The sequence below is a fragment of the Lacerta agilis genome, chromosome 11 (genome assembly GCF_009819535.1).
Source record: "Lacerta agilis isolate rLacAgi1 chromosome 11, rLacAgi1.pri, whole genome shotgun sequence".
Lineage (NCBI taxonomy): Eukaryota > Metazoa > Chordata > Lepidosauria > Squamata > Lacertidae > Lacerta > Lacerta agilis.
The window spans coordinates 3,606,586-3,620,295 of NC_046322.1; the positions used below are offsets into that span (position 1 = coordinate 3,606,586).

The 13,710-nt window shown below is 47.3% G+C and overlaps 1 protein-coding gene across 1 annotated transcript in view; it reads left to right on the forward strand.

The window, feature by feature from the left end:
- The first annotated feature begins 1,731 nt into the window (after positions 1-1,731).
- The window catches only part of LOC117055264 (maestro heat-like repeat family member 5), a 32,575-nt gene continuing 20,596 nt past the window's right edge, over positions 1,732-13,710 (forward strand). The window contains exons 1-7 of the mRNA XM_033164720.1: positions 1,732-1,763; positions 3,586-3,926; positions 5,710-5,849; positions 6,683-6,790; positions 8,663-8,779; positions 9,907-10,017; positions 12,245-12,385. Coding sequence (XP_033020611.1) covers positions 1,732-1,763; positions 3,586-3,926; positions 5,710-5,849; positions 6,683-6,790; positions 8,663-8,779; positions 9,907-10,017; positions 12,245-12,385 — 990 coding nt within the window. The remainder of the gene's footprint in view (positions 1,764-3,585; positions 3,927-5,709; positions 5,850-6,682; positions 6,791-8,662; positions 8,780-9,906; positions 10,018-12,244; positions 12,386-13,710) is intronic.

Here is a 13,710-nt window from a genome sequence, read left to right on the forward strand (position 1 = left end):
GGTTGCTACGCTGTGCACTGAATGGAGACTTCGAAGGAGCTATGGGGAATTTAACAGCCCAGCATTGGTACTAGAATATGAAGCAGCAATACTTCCCACCCGCTCTTTCCCTGCGGAGTCCAGGGCGCCTCAAGCGACGCTCCCCGGACCCTCACAACAACCCTGCAGAGTAGGGCGAGACAGAGAGGCAGGCTGGGCCAAGGTCACCCTCCCCGGGATTGGGGGCTTCCACCGTAACTCTAGGCCTGGCTCCGCACTCGGGGGGAAAGCCCACGGAGCGAGCGGGGCTTGTATTCTGAGGGAACGGAGGCGGCTCTCTGCACATGCTCAGGAAACACTTCAGCCTTTGCCATCTTTTATCGTTGGCCCGCCGTCAAAATAGCCCCCCCTACCGCTTTTTCTTTTCCTCCCGCCCCGCCCCCGCCCCCACGGGAGCCCCTCCTGAGGGAAGGATACGGCCCTTAAGCCGGTGGCGAGCCGCCACATCCACCATTTGAAATAACCGCCACTCCCATCGTCCCTCCGCCCTGCAACGCCCCCCCCCGCGTCCAACACTGACCTCCCATTGGCTGAGGGATCCCGGACTTTGCCCAGATACGGCGCAACTGATGCGTTGACGGAGGAGCCAGCCAATGGGGAGGACTCGGAACGGGAGGGGGAGAAAGGGAGGAGGTGGAGTCGGCTCTCCCATTGCCTTCTGGGAGTTGTAGTGCCTGCTCTCCTCCTCCTACAGACGGGACTAAATGGAGACAGTGCGCATCTGAAGAAGTTTGGATGCACACGAAAGCTCATACCAAGAATAAACTTAGTTGGTCTCTAACGTGCTACTGCTACTCGAATGATTTTTATTTTATTTTAAATATTTTGTTTTGACTATGGCAGACCAACACTGCTACCTGTAACTAAATGGAGGCAGTGAGAGATTTTACTTTCTTGGGCTCCATGATCACTGCAGATGGTGACAGCAGTCACGAAATTAAAAGACGCCTGCTTCTTGGGAGAAAAGCAATGACAAACCTAGACAGCATCTTAAAAAGCAGAGACATCACCTTGCCGACAAAGGTCCCTATAGTTAAAGCTATGGTTTCCCCAGTAGTAATGTATGGAAGTGAGAGCCGGACCATAAAGAAGGCTGATCGCCGAAGAATTGATGCTTTTGAATTATGGTGCTGGAGGAGACTTTTGAGAGTCCCATGGACTGCAAGAAGATCAAACTTATCCATCCTTAAAGAAATCAGCCCTGAGTGCTCACTAGAAGGATAGATCCTGAAGTTGAGGCTCCAGTACTTTGGCCACCTCATGAGAAGAGAAGACTCCCTGGAAAAGACCCTGATGTTGGGAAAGATGGAGGGCACAAGGAGAAGGGGATGACAGAGGATGAGATGGTTGGACAGTGTTCTTGAAGCTACCAACATGAGTTTGACCAAACTGCAGGAGGCAGTGGAAGTGCCTGGCGTGCTCTGGTCCATGGGGTCACAAAGAGTCAGATACGACTAAACGACAACTCACAGTTGTAATTCTATCAGTGTTTAATTGCTTTTTAATTGTAGATTTTCCCGCCTGCCCCCAATGTTTTTTGCTTGTTTTATTTTCATCGTCAGGAAAATAAATATATAATAATTCTAATAATAATTTCAATCGATGCATTCCCCCCCCCCCCCAATATACAATGCTGGCAAGAGAGGAAGGCCACCCATAACTTAGAGCAGGGGTCAGCAATGTTTTTCAGCCATGAGCCAGTCCACCGTCCCACAGACCATAAGGTGAGCCAGACTATATTTTTTTGGGGGGGGGATGAACGAATTCCTATGCGAAACAAAATAGAAAATTCTTTCCAGTAGCACCTTAGAGACCAACTGAGTTTGTTCTTGGTATGAGCTTTCGTGTGCATGCACACTTCTTCAGATACACTGAAACAGAAGTCACCAGATCCTTAAATATAGTGAGGGAGTGGGGAGGGGTATTACTCAGAAGGGTGGAGGGAATGGGTGATTGGCTGATAGCTGTGGTAAACCTGAGTAATACCCCTCCCCACTCCCTCACTATATTTAAGGATCTGGTGACTTCTGTTTCAGTGTATCTGAAGAAGTGTGCATGCACACGAAAGCTCATACCAAGAACAAACTCAGTTGGTCCCTAAGGTGCTACTGGAAAGAATTTTCTATTTTGTTTTGACTATGGCAGACTAACACGGCTACCCACCTGTAACTGGAATTCCTATGCCTCACAAATAACCCAGAGATGCATTTTAAATAAAAACACACATTCTACTCATGTAAAAACACACGGATTCCTGGGCAGTGCGCAGGCCAGATTGGGCCGCATCCAGCACCCGGGCCTTAGGTTGCCTACCCCTGAGTTAGAGTGTGGAGATGAAACAAGCATATGATCCTCGGATGAAGGGTGTCATAGAAATTTGCTGAATTTACTTTACTCTAATAAATATAATAATAATATTGCCTCCACCTGCTTGGCTGAAAAATCTTACTGGCTTTGGGATTCACCAAAACCCAGTGGAGGCCGCAGTGAATCTTGGAGGCCAAACCTGCCCATACCTGGCCCATTGTCCCAGGCCAGGTGAGCAAGAGGTCTCCTTTCCGCTGACATCACCCCTGATGTTGCCATAAATAATGCTGTGACCTCATGTCTCCAGGGGTTTGGGGACCCCTAGCAACGCTGGTGAGGAGGAGCCACCTTACCAGAGAGTTTTTAATTTCCTTTTGCCCTCTGAAGATTACGGATCACAAAGAGGTGAAGAGAATATCAGGTAAAACAACTCCTGCTCATTCAAACTGGCGGCCTCTGGTTGCTAACCTTCATTCTGACAGATTATTACTGAACTGCCCTGGCTTCATTTTTTTTCGATGAAGGGTGGTGTATTGTGTTCCCTAAAGGAATAAAATAAATTGTGGGGTTGGCCAAATAACAGCCCACCATGATAGTGAGATTCCATAAAGTTTGGATTCAATTCGCCCCAGGGGTTGTGGTCGCTTAGTCCCAGAATGTGTTTTCAGCCCTAAAGAATCTCAGACTTGGGACAGGGGAACTAATGAAGGCGAGGAGGCCTCTGATCATATGCAAAGTGCCTTTCCTTTCACCACTTGAGTGGCAGCAAGCAGTTCCTACCCATTGTTGCACACCAACCCAATCACCTTCTTCTTGCTGCCACCGGGGGAGGGAGAAAGTTCCTCCAGCCTGACACTCTGCGACTATGGGAGACGCAAGACCCTCTTGGGGTGTCGATGCTGTGAACCCCTCCATCGTAGGCTCAGGTCGCATAGATGTGTAAATAAACCATAGATCCTCAAGACACCACAGTCTCCCAAAAGGAAACACCAAGGCTGGGTGAATGCCTGGAACCCATGGAATCTCGCACCACGGAGATTGGGTTGGCGTGCAGGCTGGTGTTAGCCGCTTTGAGACTCCTTCGGGTAGTGATAAAGCGGGATATCAAATCCAAACTCTTCTTCTACTCTTCTAGGGAGGGATTGCTTGCTACAACTCAAGTGGTGAAAGGAAGGGGGGGTCCAAAGGGGTTCCAAATGAGCAAACCAACCAGGGGGCCATTTATTTCCTCTCTTGCAGGATGTCCTCCTTCCTGAAGAAGCTCCGGGGCCTGAAAAAGAAGGAGCAGGAAAGTGTTGAGAACATCCAGGAGAGCAACCAGGGGCAGCGGGAGAAGCAGGAGGCCCAGCCATCTAATGTGCATCATGGTGTCGCCCTGGATCCAGCTGGGCAGCGAACCTCTCAACTCTTGCCCATGCTGGTGAAGCCCTCCCCATCACCTGCAGAGGCCCGGAGGAAATCTCAGCCCGCTCCAGTTGTCTTCCCAGAGATAGTACAGCGCCAGCCCAGCGCAAAGCAGCAGCGGGGCTTGTCCCAGCCTAAAAAGAAGAGCCTCGAGGATTCTGGGCCGGTGTTCCCAGGTGAGTAGGCAGAACCAGATCCCTTTCGGGTTCCCCTTGGCAAGGCCTGCACCATACAAGGCCGGTGTCTCTGTTGGTTTCCTTTATCTCTGGGCGCAAGTCCCACCTACCCCACCCCACCCCTCTTTTTAAAGAGGCGTGTAACATGGAGCAGGGACTTCCGGGTGGCTGCCCCTGTTCTGGTCTGCATTGCTGGGGGCTGGACTAGGTGACCCCACAGGTCCCTTCAAACGCTACCGTTCTGTGATGCCTGTTCACATGCGGCATGTATCCCCTATCTGCACTTTCCAGAAACCACCAAAGACAATTTCCCCCAGTTTGATGAAAGGGGGACGGATCCAACACAGCGCTAAGCAGATTGCTACCTTAGCTCAGACATTTCTGCTTTCCTGGCGGGACAACTTACCCGCTCCTTCCCCCTGCATGCTTTGTTCTGGGGGGTTCGCCTGCCTACCCCTGAGCCAATTAGGGGGTGCTTGGGGGGCATATGGGGAGAAGAGAGGGTGGGGGAAGCCCAAGTGTTAGCAGAAGGCCAGGGTGCATGGAACGTTCACACATGCTCCATGCCACAATGTGCAGGAAGTGTCTTGTAATTCTGAATATACAGTAGTTTACAGTGAAGAGCAAAAATTGGTTCAGTGATTCTCCAGAATGGCATGCTTTATTTGAAATAGACCTGCTTCCAAATGAAGATACAAGGTAGCTTCACCAACCTGGTCTGATGTGCATGGACAGAAGTAAGGCATCAATTTGAAATACAGTGGTACCTCTGGTTACGTACTTAATTCCTGAATTCCTGAAACTGTTCTTAATTCCTGTACTTAATTCCTGAATTCCTGAAACTGTTCTTAAGCTGAAGCATTATTTCTGGGTTAGCGGCGTCTGTAACCTGAAGCATATGAAGAAGAAGAAGAAGAAGAGTTTGGATTTGATATCCCGCTTTTCACTACCCGAAGGAGTCTCAAAGCGGCTAACATTCTCCTTTCCCTTCCTCCCCCACAACAAACACTCTGTGAGGTGAGTGGGGCTGAGAGACTTCAGAGAAGTGTGACTAGCTCAAGGTCACCCAGCAGCTGCATGTGGAGGAGTGGAGACGCGAACCCAGTTCACCAGATTACGAGTCTACCGCTCTTAACCACTACACCACACTGGCTCTCATGTAACCCGAGGTACCACTGTATACAGTGGTTTACAGTGAAGAGCAACGACTAAGTAGTACCAGGATCCGTGGGGAGCTCTTTCATTAGGAGGTCCCTGATGAGGGCTGGAAATGACCCTCGGCCACCCCAGAAAGACCCCTCCCCTGAAAGTTTAGCCCAATACAATAGACGCCAGCATGCAGAGATGACATGGTACAGACACCCTTTGGGGCTGCCATTGCCGGTCCGAGGAACCAAGCAGATGCGGCTGTTCTGCGGCTCCGTCCCGATGACCTGCTTCCTGAACCTTCATCCTGATGCATTTGCCAAGGTTTGTGGGGATGCTGAATGAGGTCAGCGATTCGTTCGCAGGGAGATGAGACAAACAATTGCTAGCTCCCACTTTCCATTCTAGTTTCCCTGTCACTTTTCCCATCACGAAAAATGTCCGATTTGGAGTCGGTTGGGGAGCGGGAAGTAGGTTCGTTGTGCAAGTCGCTTTAACCGAGCGGCCTGACTCTGCCGAAGTGCCACTGAATCCCACCTGGAAGGAGCAACTGGAAGCCCCCTGACAAAGAACTTACCTTTCGCTCTCCTCCGCCTCATTTACTCACCTCTCTCTCTCTCTCTCTCTCTTTCTCAAGAACTCTCAGATGAAAACTTCAGGTATTTGTGGATGGGGAAGAAGATCCCGAGAGGCAGGACACTCAGAGAATCTTTGGAGTTGATGGATGAGAGAGAAATTTTAGATACCATCCTCAGACACCTCCAGCCAGCTCCCCAGGTGTGTGTGATGCAGGGTGGATTTGACTGAATTCAATTCAAATCACTAGCCAGTAAGACTTGGTTTAAATATATATTTTTACATTCTATATTTACAACCAGATGAAGGTTTCATTTTGGGAATAATAAATTTTCAGAGTAGTTTTTACAGTTATATCCAAAACTACTGATTTGGTTATACTGTTAGAAATGCATAGGCAGATAATTATGAAATTATTGTGAGGTTTAATAAGTGTATTTGGACAACTTTTCTGCTGTACTTTATTGGAAGGAGAAAAATAATCATTTCTCTAATAACAATTTATTTAACTAAAACAATAACATTATAGCATATGTATCCATGTTTGTTATCTGATGTGGTTAAACAATTAAAAAAAACAACAGAATGAGTTTTAGCACACATGAAAACCTTAAAACAAATCCTTATTTCCTGATGAACAGCCTTTGGACTATAATGCAACTTAAATAGAAAACTGCCGTTGTGTTTTTATATTGTAAACCGCCCTGTGATCTTCGGATGAAGGGCAGTACAGAAATTTAATAAATGATAATAAAAAGAATAGCCACAATGCCTAGGTTCTGTTGTTTTATGGCAGGAAACAAAGTGCTTTAAATGAATGGTGTTCCTCACAGTACAGAGGCTTTATTTCATCTTTTTTTGAGTGTTACTTAAAAAAAGAAAGAATTGACTGCTATAGATTTTACTCCAAATGATTTTTGCAAGAAGTCTATATTTTTTTAAGAGAAGACATTTGGCAAATAAATGGCAACTGTACTCTAGACACAAAAAATGACACTTTTCTTAATTTTATTTCCTTTTCTTTCCGACTTTAGAAGCCGACCTCCAGTCCCCGGAGAAAATCGACAACCTTGTCCCAAGATTCAGCTGCCTCCAGCCTAAGAGCAGCCCAGCAGAAGACCTCCAAGGCTGGACACGAAAAGGTAAGTCCTGAGAATCAGAGATGACTCCAGGGGGGGGGGGCAGCATACAAACTGAGGAAAGAAGTTACAGGTAGGTAGCCGTGTTGGTCTGCCATAGTCGAAACAAAATAAAAAAATTCTTTCCAGTAGCACCTTAGAGACCAACTGAGTTTGTTCTTGGTATGAGCTTTCGTGTGCATGCACACTTCTTCAGAGGAAAGAAGAACAGAGAAGTTTGACTTTCTTTCTTAGCATAGGCCTTGTACATAGCAGGGAGACACTGAACGAAACATTCAGAGGCAAAGCTCCCTCAGAACTACCAAGCCAATCAGAGTGCAGGCTTCCTCAGTAAGCACCAGCAGGCAAAAGCTCCACCTTTCCCTCTTTTGGTTATTGGATTTGAGCATGAACACCGTTAACCCGGAATGACCTCCTGCTGGAAGGGTGAACTTCCAACAAAACATTTTCTTCAAGGAGCGTGGGAGGTCATCCCACCACTCCTGCTTAGCACACTCAGGCCCTGAGGGACAAGCTAGATAGGGCCGTAATAATCTGGTCTCCAGCTGTTTTTGAACTACAGTTCCCATCGTCCCTGCCCACTGGTCCTGCTAGCTAGAGGTGATGGGAGTTGTAGTGCAAAAACAGCTGGAGACCCAAGTTTGGGAAACCCTGATCTAACGCCAATATTTTAAGAAGCTTTGAACAACGGTTCCTAGGGTTCTGTGGGGGAAGCAAGAACATTCATGGGGCACGAGGATGCTTCTAATGTCTGGTGCAGACGGAACTCAGGTTTCTTCTGAGCTCCAGGAGGTCTTTTGGGGAAAGAGAGGAGCAGAGCATTTGGCAATCTCCCTCCCTCCCTCAGGTGGACCAACTCTGCCTCTTTGGCTGTCCCCGCAGAGAATACAAGGAGGTCGTCTGAACGCAACCTGCTGCTCAGGTTTCCTCTCTCTCTTGGCAACCAACAACTGTGCCATAGATGGGGTGCCACAAAAGAGAACACCCTCTCCCAATTTCAGTCATGCAGGGTGGGTGGGGAGACCCATAAGAGGCTGCAGGTGCAGGTATTAGTTTTCTTAAAAAGTGGGAAGAACCTATGGTTAGTGCATCTAGGACAAAAGTGTGTCGTAAGAATGAAAGACGAGCCTGCTGGGTAAGACCAGCTGCCTGCACAGTCCAGCATCCTTATCTCATAATGGCCAATCAGATGCCCATGCGAAACTTGAGAGCAGAATTCGAACACAGAGGCCTCCCCCCTTCCAGTGGTTTCCAGCAACTGGTATTCAGAAGAATTCCTGTCTCCAGCAGTGGAGGCAGAGCAATTAGGACATGTTGAACTTTTCAACTTTCAAATTTCTCAAATGAGGGGTACTAAAGAGTTCGAAAGCACATCAAAGTGCAAGTAGATAAATAGGTACCACTCCGGAGGGAAGGTAAACGGTGTTTCCGTGCGGTGTTCTGGTTTTGCCAGAAGCGGCTTAGTCATGCTGGCCACATAACCTGGAAGCTGTACGCCAGCTCCCTCGGCCAGTAAAGCGAGATGAGCGGCACAACCCCAAAATCGTCAGCGACTGGACTTAACTGTCAGGGGTCCCTTTACCTTTAAAGAGTTGTAACATGACTTGGGAATTCAGAAGATATTGTGGTTAAATTAATATAATTTAGTTTTGTGTGGTAAGTAAACTATGTGTCAAATTGCAATCTAATACTTGCAATCTATTATTATTATTATTATTATTATTATTATTATTATTATTATTATTATTACTGTTTTTTAGCATTACCTGTCATTTTCAGCAGGTCATATTGAAATGCTTTGGTTTTCGACAAGCGTTTTATGCAACTGGCGGGGTCTCCTCACTGTGACTCACGGAAACCTTCCCCAACCCCTAGAATGCCCTCTATAGATACTACGGACTCAAACTACGGGATTCCAGGAGCAAAGAGACAGTCCACCAGTACCTGCACTTACTTCTGAAGTTGCCTCTGGAAGAGGAAACAGTCAGAGAGGTGAGAGAATTTGTGTGTTCCCATCAAGTCCCAGGCAGTGCTATTTTTCCAGAAAAAGAGGGGCTGGAAGTCACCATGAACGTCTCCCTTGTTCTCTTATAATGGCAATGGTGCCCATCTGAGAGGTGCCGGAACTGAGCTCCAGTGCGTTGTGGCTCTAAAAGCCCAAAGGGTTACAGACCTGCAGAAGTGGCAGGTGTGGAGCCCAGGTGAGGTGGGCCAGAAGCAGAGTCTGAAAGGGTCTCAGTCCGTCCTTGGAGCAATCTGTGGCGCTGCAGTCTCTGGCCTGCTGTTCCCTGGGGACTCCTCCTCTGGACCAGGCCAGGACACCTGCCAAGGAGCTGGGGGGGGGGCGAGCACAGGGCATTTATGGGGCAGGAAAGAACATGACGCATGAAATGCAATTAGCTTTTATGTACGACAAGTAAGTAATGGGACGCGGGTGGTGCTGTGGGTTAAAGCACAGAGCCTAGGGCTTGCCGATCAGAAGGTCGGCGGTTTGAATCCCCGCGATGGGGTTGGGCTCCCGTTGTTTGGTCTCAGTTCCTGCCCACCTAGCAGTTCGAAAGCACATCAAAGTGCAAGTAGATAAATAGGTACCACTCCGGTGGGAAGGTTTCGCCAGAAGTGGCTTAGTCATGCCACATGACCCGGAAGCTGTCTGCGGACAAACGCTGGCTCCCTCAGCCAGTAAAGCGAGATGAGCGCTGTAACCCCAGAGTCGTCCGCGACTGGACCTAATGGTCAGGGGACCCTTTACCTTTAACCCCATCAACAGGTTTTGTGTCAGACAGGATTCTGTTGTAGAGCGCCCCTTCTCTGATGTATGTATGGGGGGAGGTGGTCTTGGGCTCCAGGGTGGGCAATTTCAAAATGTCTATATAAGGGCTTGCGTGTCATTGCTCGGGGTGCCCCCTGCTTCCTGCGTGTGGTTGTGAGCACCCTGTTGCAACAGTTAATAAAGATCAGGCTTACTAGCTGCTTTGCTTCTCAATATTCTCTGGCTGGCCTCTGTTAATTTCTCCTAGTGATAGATAACCTACAGAAGGACCCTATGGGCTCTTGGGTGCCCCATAAGGGAAAAGGAGCAGTTTTCTTTCTTTTAACACATGCATCGTTCTCCCCAGGGAATCTCTGAGGCTGTTGGCGTGGCTTCGTACTTCCATTTATCTCAAATGCTGATGGCACTGAGGGATTTTGGCCATGCAGCCATTGCAAGGAAGATTGAGATGTCTGAGGTAAGGGTGTCAAATGAGGGAGGAGTATTGCAAGAGTGTAGGTCAGCCATCCCCAACCTGGTGCCCCTTCCCGATCCGTGTGTTTTGAAATGGAACTCCCATCAGCCCCAGACAGCATGGCCAATGGTTAGACACGATGGGAGATGAAGCACAACAATATCTGAAGGGCACCAGGTTGAGAAGATCCTGGCAGATTATGTCATTAGCTGCTATTTACATCCACACCAAAGCATATGAAACAGCCTCTGGGTTCCTATTATCTAGAACAGGCACCCCCAAACTGGGCCCTACAGATGTTTTGGGACTACGATTCCCACCATCCCTCACCACTGGTCCTGTTAGCTAGGGATGATGGGAGTTGTAGTCCCAAAATATCTGGAGGGCCGTGTTTGGGGATGCCTGATCTAGAAAAACAGAGCTGCGTTGGAAGAGAATGAATCCTGCTCCATTTCAAAATATGCTCTTTTTCAAGGGATGTGATGCTTACCTCTCCACAAAAAGCCATTGGATCTGCTAATCCTCTCAGTATGGAAGGCCAGAAAACTTCCTCTGTGGGTATGTCTCAGTCGCCCTTCTGAAGGGGGCTCCAGCAGTCCTGTCCCTGTGGCTCCAGATCCTAGATCTGGTCTGATCCCTTGCTCAGTCAGTCAGTCAAACGGATTCGTTAGAAACCATTGGTCATCCCAAAAGTACACCGACTCCCGTTTTTAGGTTGGTTGTCAGATGGTTGGTTGGCATTTCTTCAATAGTGGAAGCTAATTTTGGTGGGAGGGGGGTTGTCTCCTGGTTACCATAGAAGATAGAATTACAGAGTTGTAGAGTTGGAAGGGACCCCAAGGGTCATCTAGTCCAACCCCCTGCAATGTAAGAATCTCATCCCTGACAGATGGTCCTCCAACCTCCAACGAAGGAGAGTCCACAACAGTGTTCCGCTGTCAGAAAGTTTTGAATGAAGAATCTCTCAGAGTCTGGAAGAGGGGGACACCTCTCCCACTGAGGGCAGGGAGCAAAACCCAAGAGAGAAGGCAGTCTGCAGGTTGGGAGAGGCAGAGAGAAAGAGGGGAGAGGTTCCATCTGCAATCAGCTTTAAAAAATGGGGTGCATCCAGGGCAGGGGAGTTGTCAAAGTCGCTCTCGGGCACGGGTTCATCTGCCTTATGGGAGTGCCTGCTGGCCACATTCCACTATGTTTTAGAGTAGACCCATTGAATTTAATGAACATGACTCAGTTAGACCCATTCATTTCAACCGGTCTACTTGAAGCAAAGCGTAGTTGAGCATCACTGTCTGTGTTCACCTCCCTATATTTGTAAATAAGGCAAATTATTACAAAGGCATAGTAACTGCGTGCAGATCTAACAGTTCCATAACCTGAGGGGTCCTTGGGGCCATGTACCTCTGACTCTCCACTTCTCCTCCAACCCAGCTGGAAGGAGATCAGAACTTTTTCTTTCCATTTTCAGTTAACTTCCATCAAGTGTTACTTCAAACGCCCCAAACAATGGTTGATATTAGCTATGATTTGTTCAAAGGAGCCAAGAGGAAGGAAACCCAGGAGTGTGTTGCCCCTGGATTTTTTCTGTGAGTTGGGAAATGACAAAGGAAATTTTCCAACCCTCGCTATGGAGAAGATCCACCCGGTTCATTTTAATTTTTAAAAAGCACCTCCCTTGGAAAAGAGCACCAGTGGTCAGTCTACCCTACACTGTCCTTCACTTTCTCACTGGTTGAACCCAAAGATAACTCCTTCATGGTCCCTCGTCATCCTGGAAAAAAGTGACCAGTGGGGTGTCACAGGGTTCTGTCCTGGGCCCATTTATTAAAAACGTTTTTTTAATAAATGACTTGGATGAAGGAATTGAGGGGACACTCATCAAATTTGCAGATGACACCAAACTGGGAAGGGTAGCCAATGTCGCGGAAGACAGAATCAGGATTCAAGATAACCTTTGGATTACTGGGCCCAAACTAACAAACCGAAATTCAATAGGGTCAAATGCCAGGTTCTACATTTAGGCAGGAAGAACCCGATGCACAAATATAGGATGGGGGAGCCCTGGCTTGCCAGCAGGTTGAGTTTCCTGGAGGAAAAAAAATTAGGAATTTTGTAAGTCTGCACAACAACTTACTGACTACTATTAGCTGCTAAAAGGTCCCAACTAAGTGGTGAATTGCCTCCTATTGCGATTAAGGTTCCCAGACTCACTTTGCCCTCCCTTTCCCTCCAGAATACAGAGGAGAAGAATGCCAGTATCACTGTCATGCTTTGCTACGGGCAGATGGCTCTTGGGGCACGGCAAGAAGACCTGCTGCGCTTCATCGAGTTCATTGTGGCAGAGCTCCTATACCAATTCCAGAACACCAGGAAGGTATGGCTCTCCTTTCCCCACGGACTCCTGCTGTCTGTTCTCTTGGCTATACTGTACTTTTTTGTGTGTATGCCACAACAGCAGCAAGAGTTTTAATAGCTAAGAACTGGAAATTGGAAGAATTAGCTGCAATTGAACAATGGCAGATGAAGATGTTGGAGTATATGGAGCCTGCAGAAATGACCGGGAGAATCTGTGACCAGAGAGACGAAGCGGTGGAGAAAGAATGGGGAAAATTTAAATCGTATTTAAAAGAATATTGTAAGATTTAAAATTAGGTGTTTTGAAGAAAAAGGATAGGCTGTCATTTATATAATTAGAATTAAATGATTTGAATGTTAGGAGAGTATAGAATTTAGAATTAATTTAGAAAAAGTTTTTCTTTTTTGAAAGATCATTTTTAAAAAGATGTGATAGATTTAAATTGGAAAGTTACGTAAAATATTTAGTAAGGGACGCAATAAGGGGAAACAGGGGGAAGTCCAGTTAAAGATGTGAAGAAAGCTGATATTTTTAATAATAGAATATCTTTGTTTTTATTTTTGTAAAATGTTTTGTTTCTGTAGTTTTGTATTTTTCCTTTATGTATGTTTTTGTTGTGACTTTTGAAAATTTAATAAATATTATTATAAAAAATACTGTACTTTTTGTGTATAAGACAAGGTAGTTTTTTATTTTAAAATGATGTTTACGAATGGAGGTCATCTTCTACACGGATAGTGCATAGGGGGGACATGGGATTGGTTGCCGCTGCAAGCCGGAGATTTTCAGCAGCTATTGTGCGTGTTACTGGTGGGTGCGGTAAGGGGTGGTGTTGATTGGCTGTCGCTGTGGCAAATGGGCAGGCGATTGGTGGTTTCTGCCGGCGAGGGGACAGAGGATAGGTGGGTTTTGTGACGTGTGCGAGTGGCAGCGTAGATGTTTGAATCCCCCCTTAAAAAAGCTGAACAACTCTGGGCAACCCCCCCCCTTTTCTTAATTTGGAGTCATACATGGAAAAATACGGTATATCCTGCCTTTCTCCTCTCATAAGACTCCAGGAGGTGTGCAACCCCTTCCCCAGTGGTCACCATCCCTGGCTCTGAGGAGACCTCGTGAGCTCCGTCAAGGTCCTTGCACCACACGCCTTCAGACTGTGCCCTAGGGCAGAGTCTGGCTTCATCCACGGAAGGGTTGTAGATTGTGGTGTATACTGACTCCACAACTAGATCCAAATTGGGTATTACAGTGGTACCCTGGTTCTCAAACTTAATCCATTATGGAAATCCGTTCTAAAACCAAAGCGTTCCAAAACCAAGGAGCGCTTCCCCATTGTTGTTGTTTAG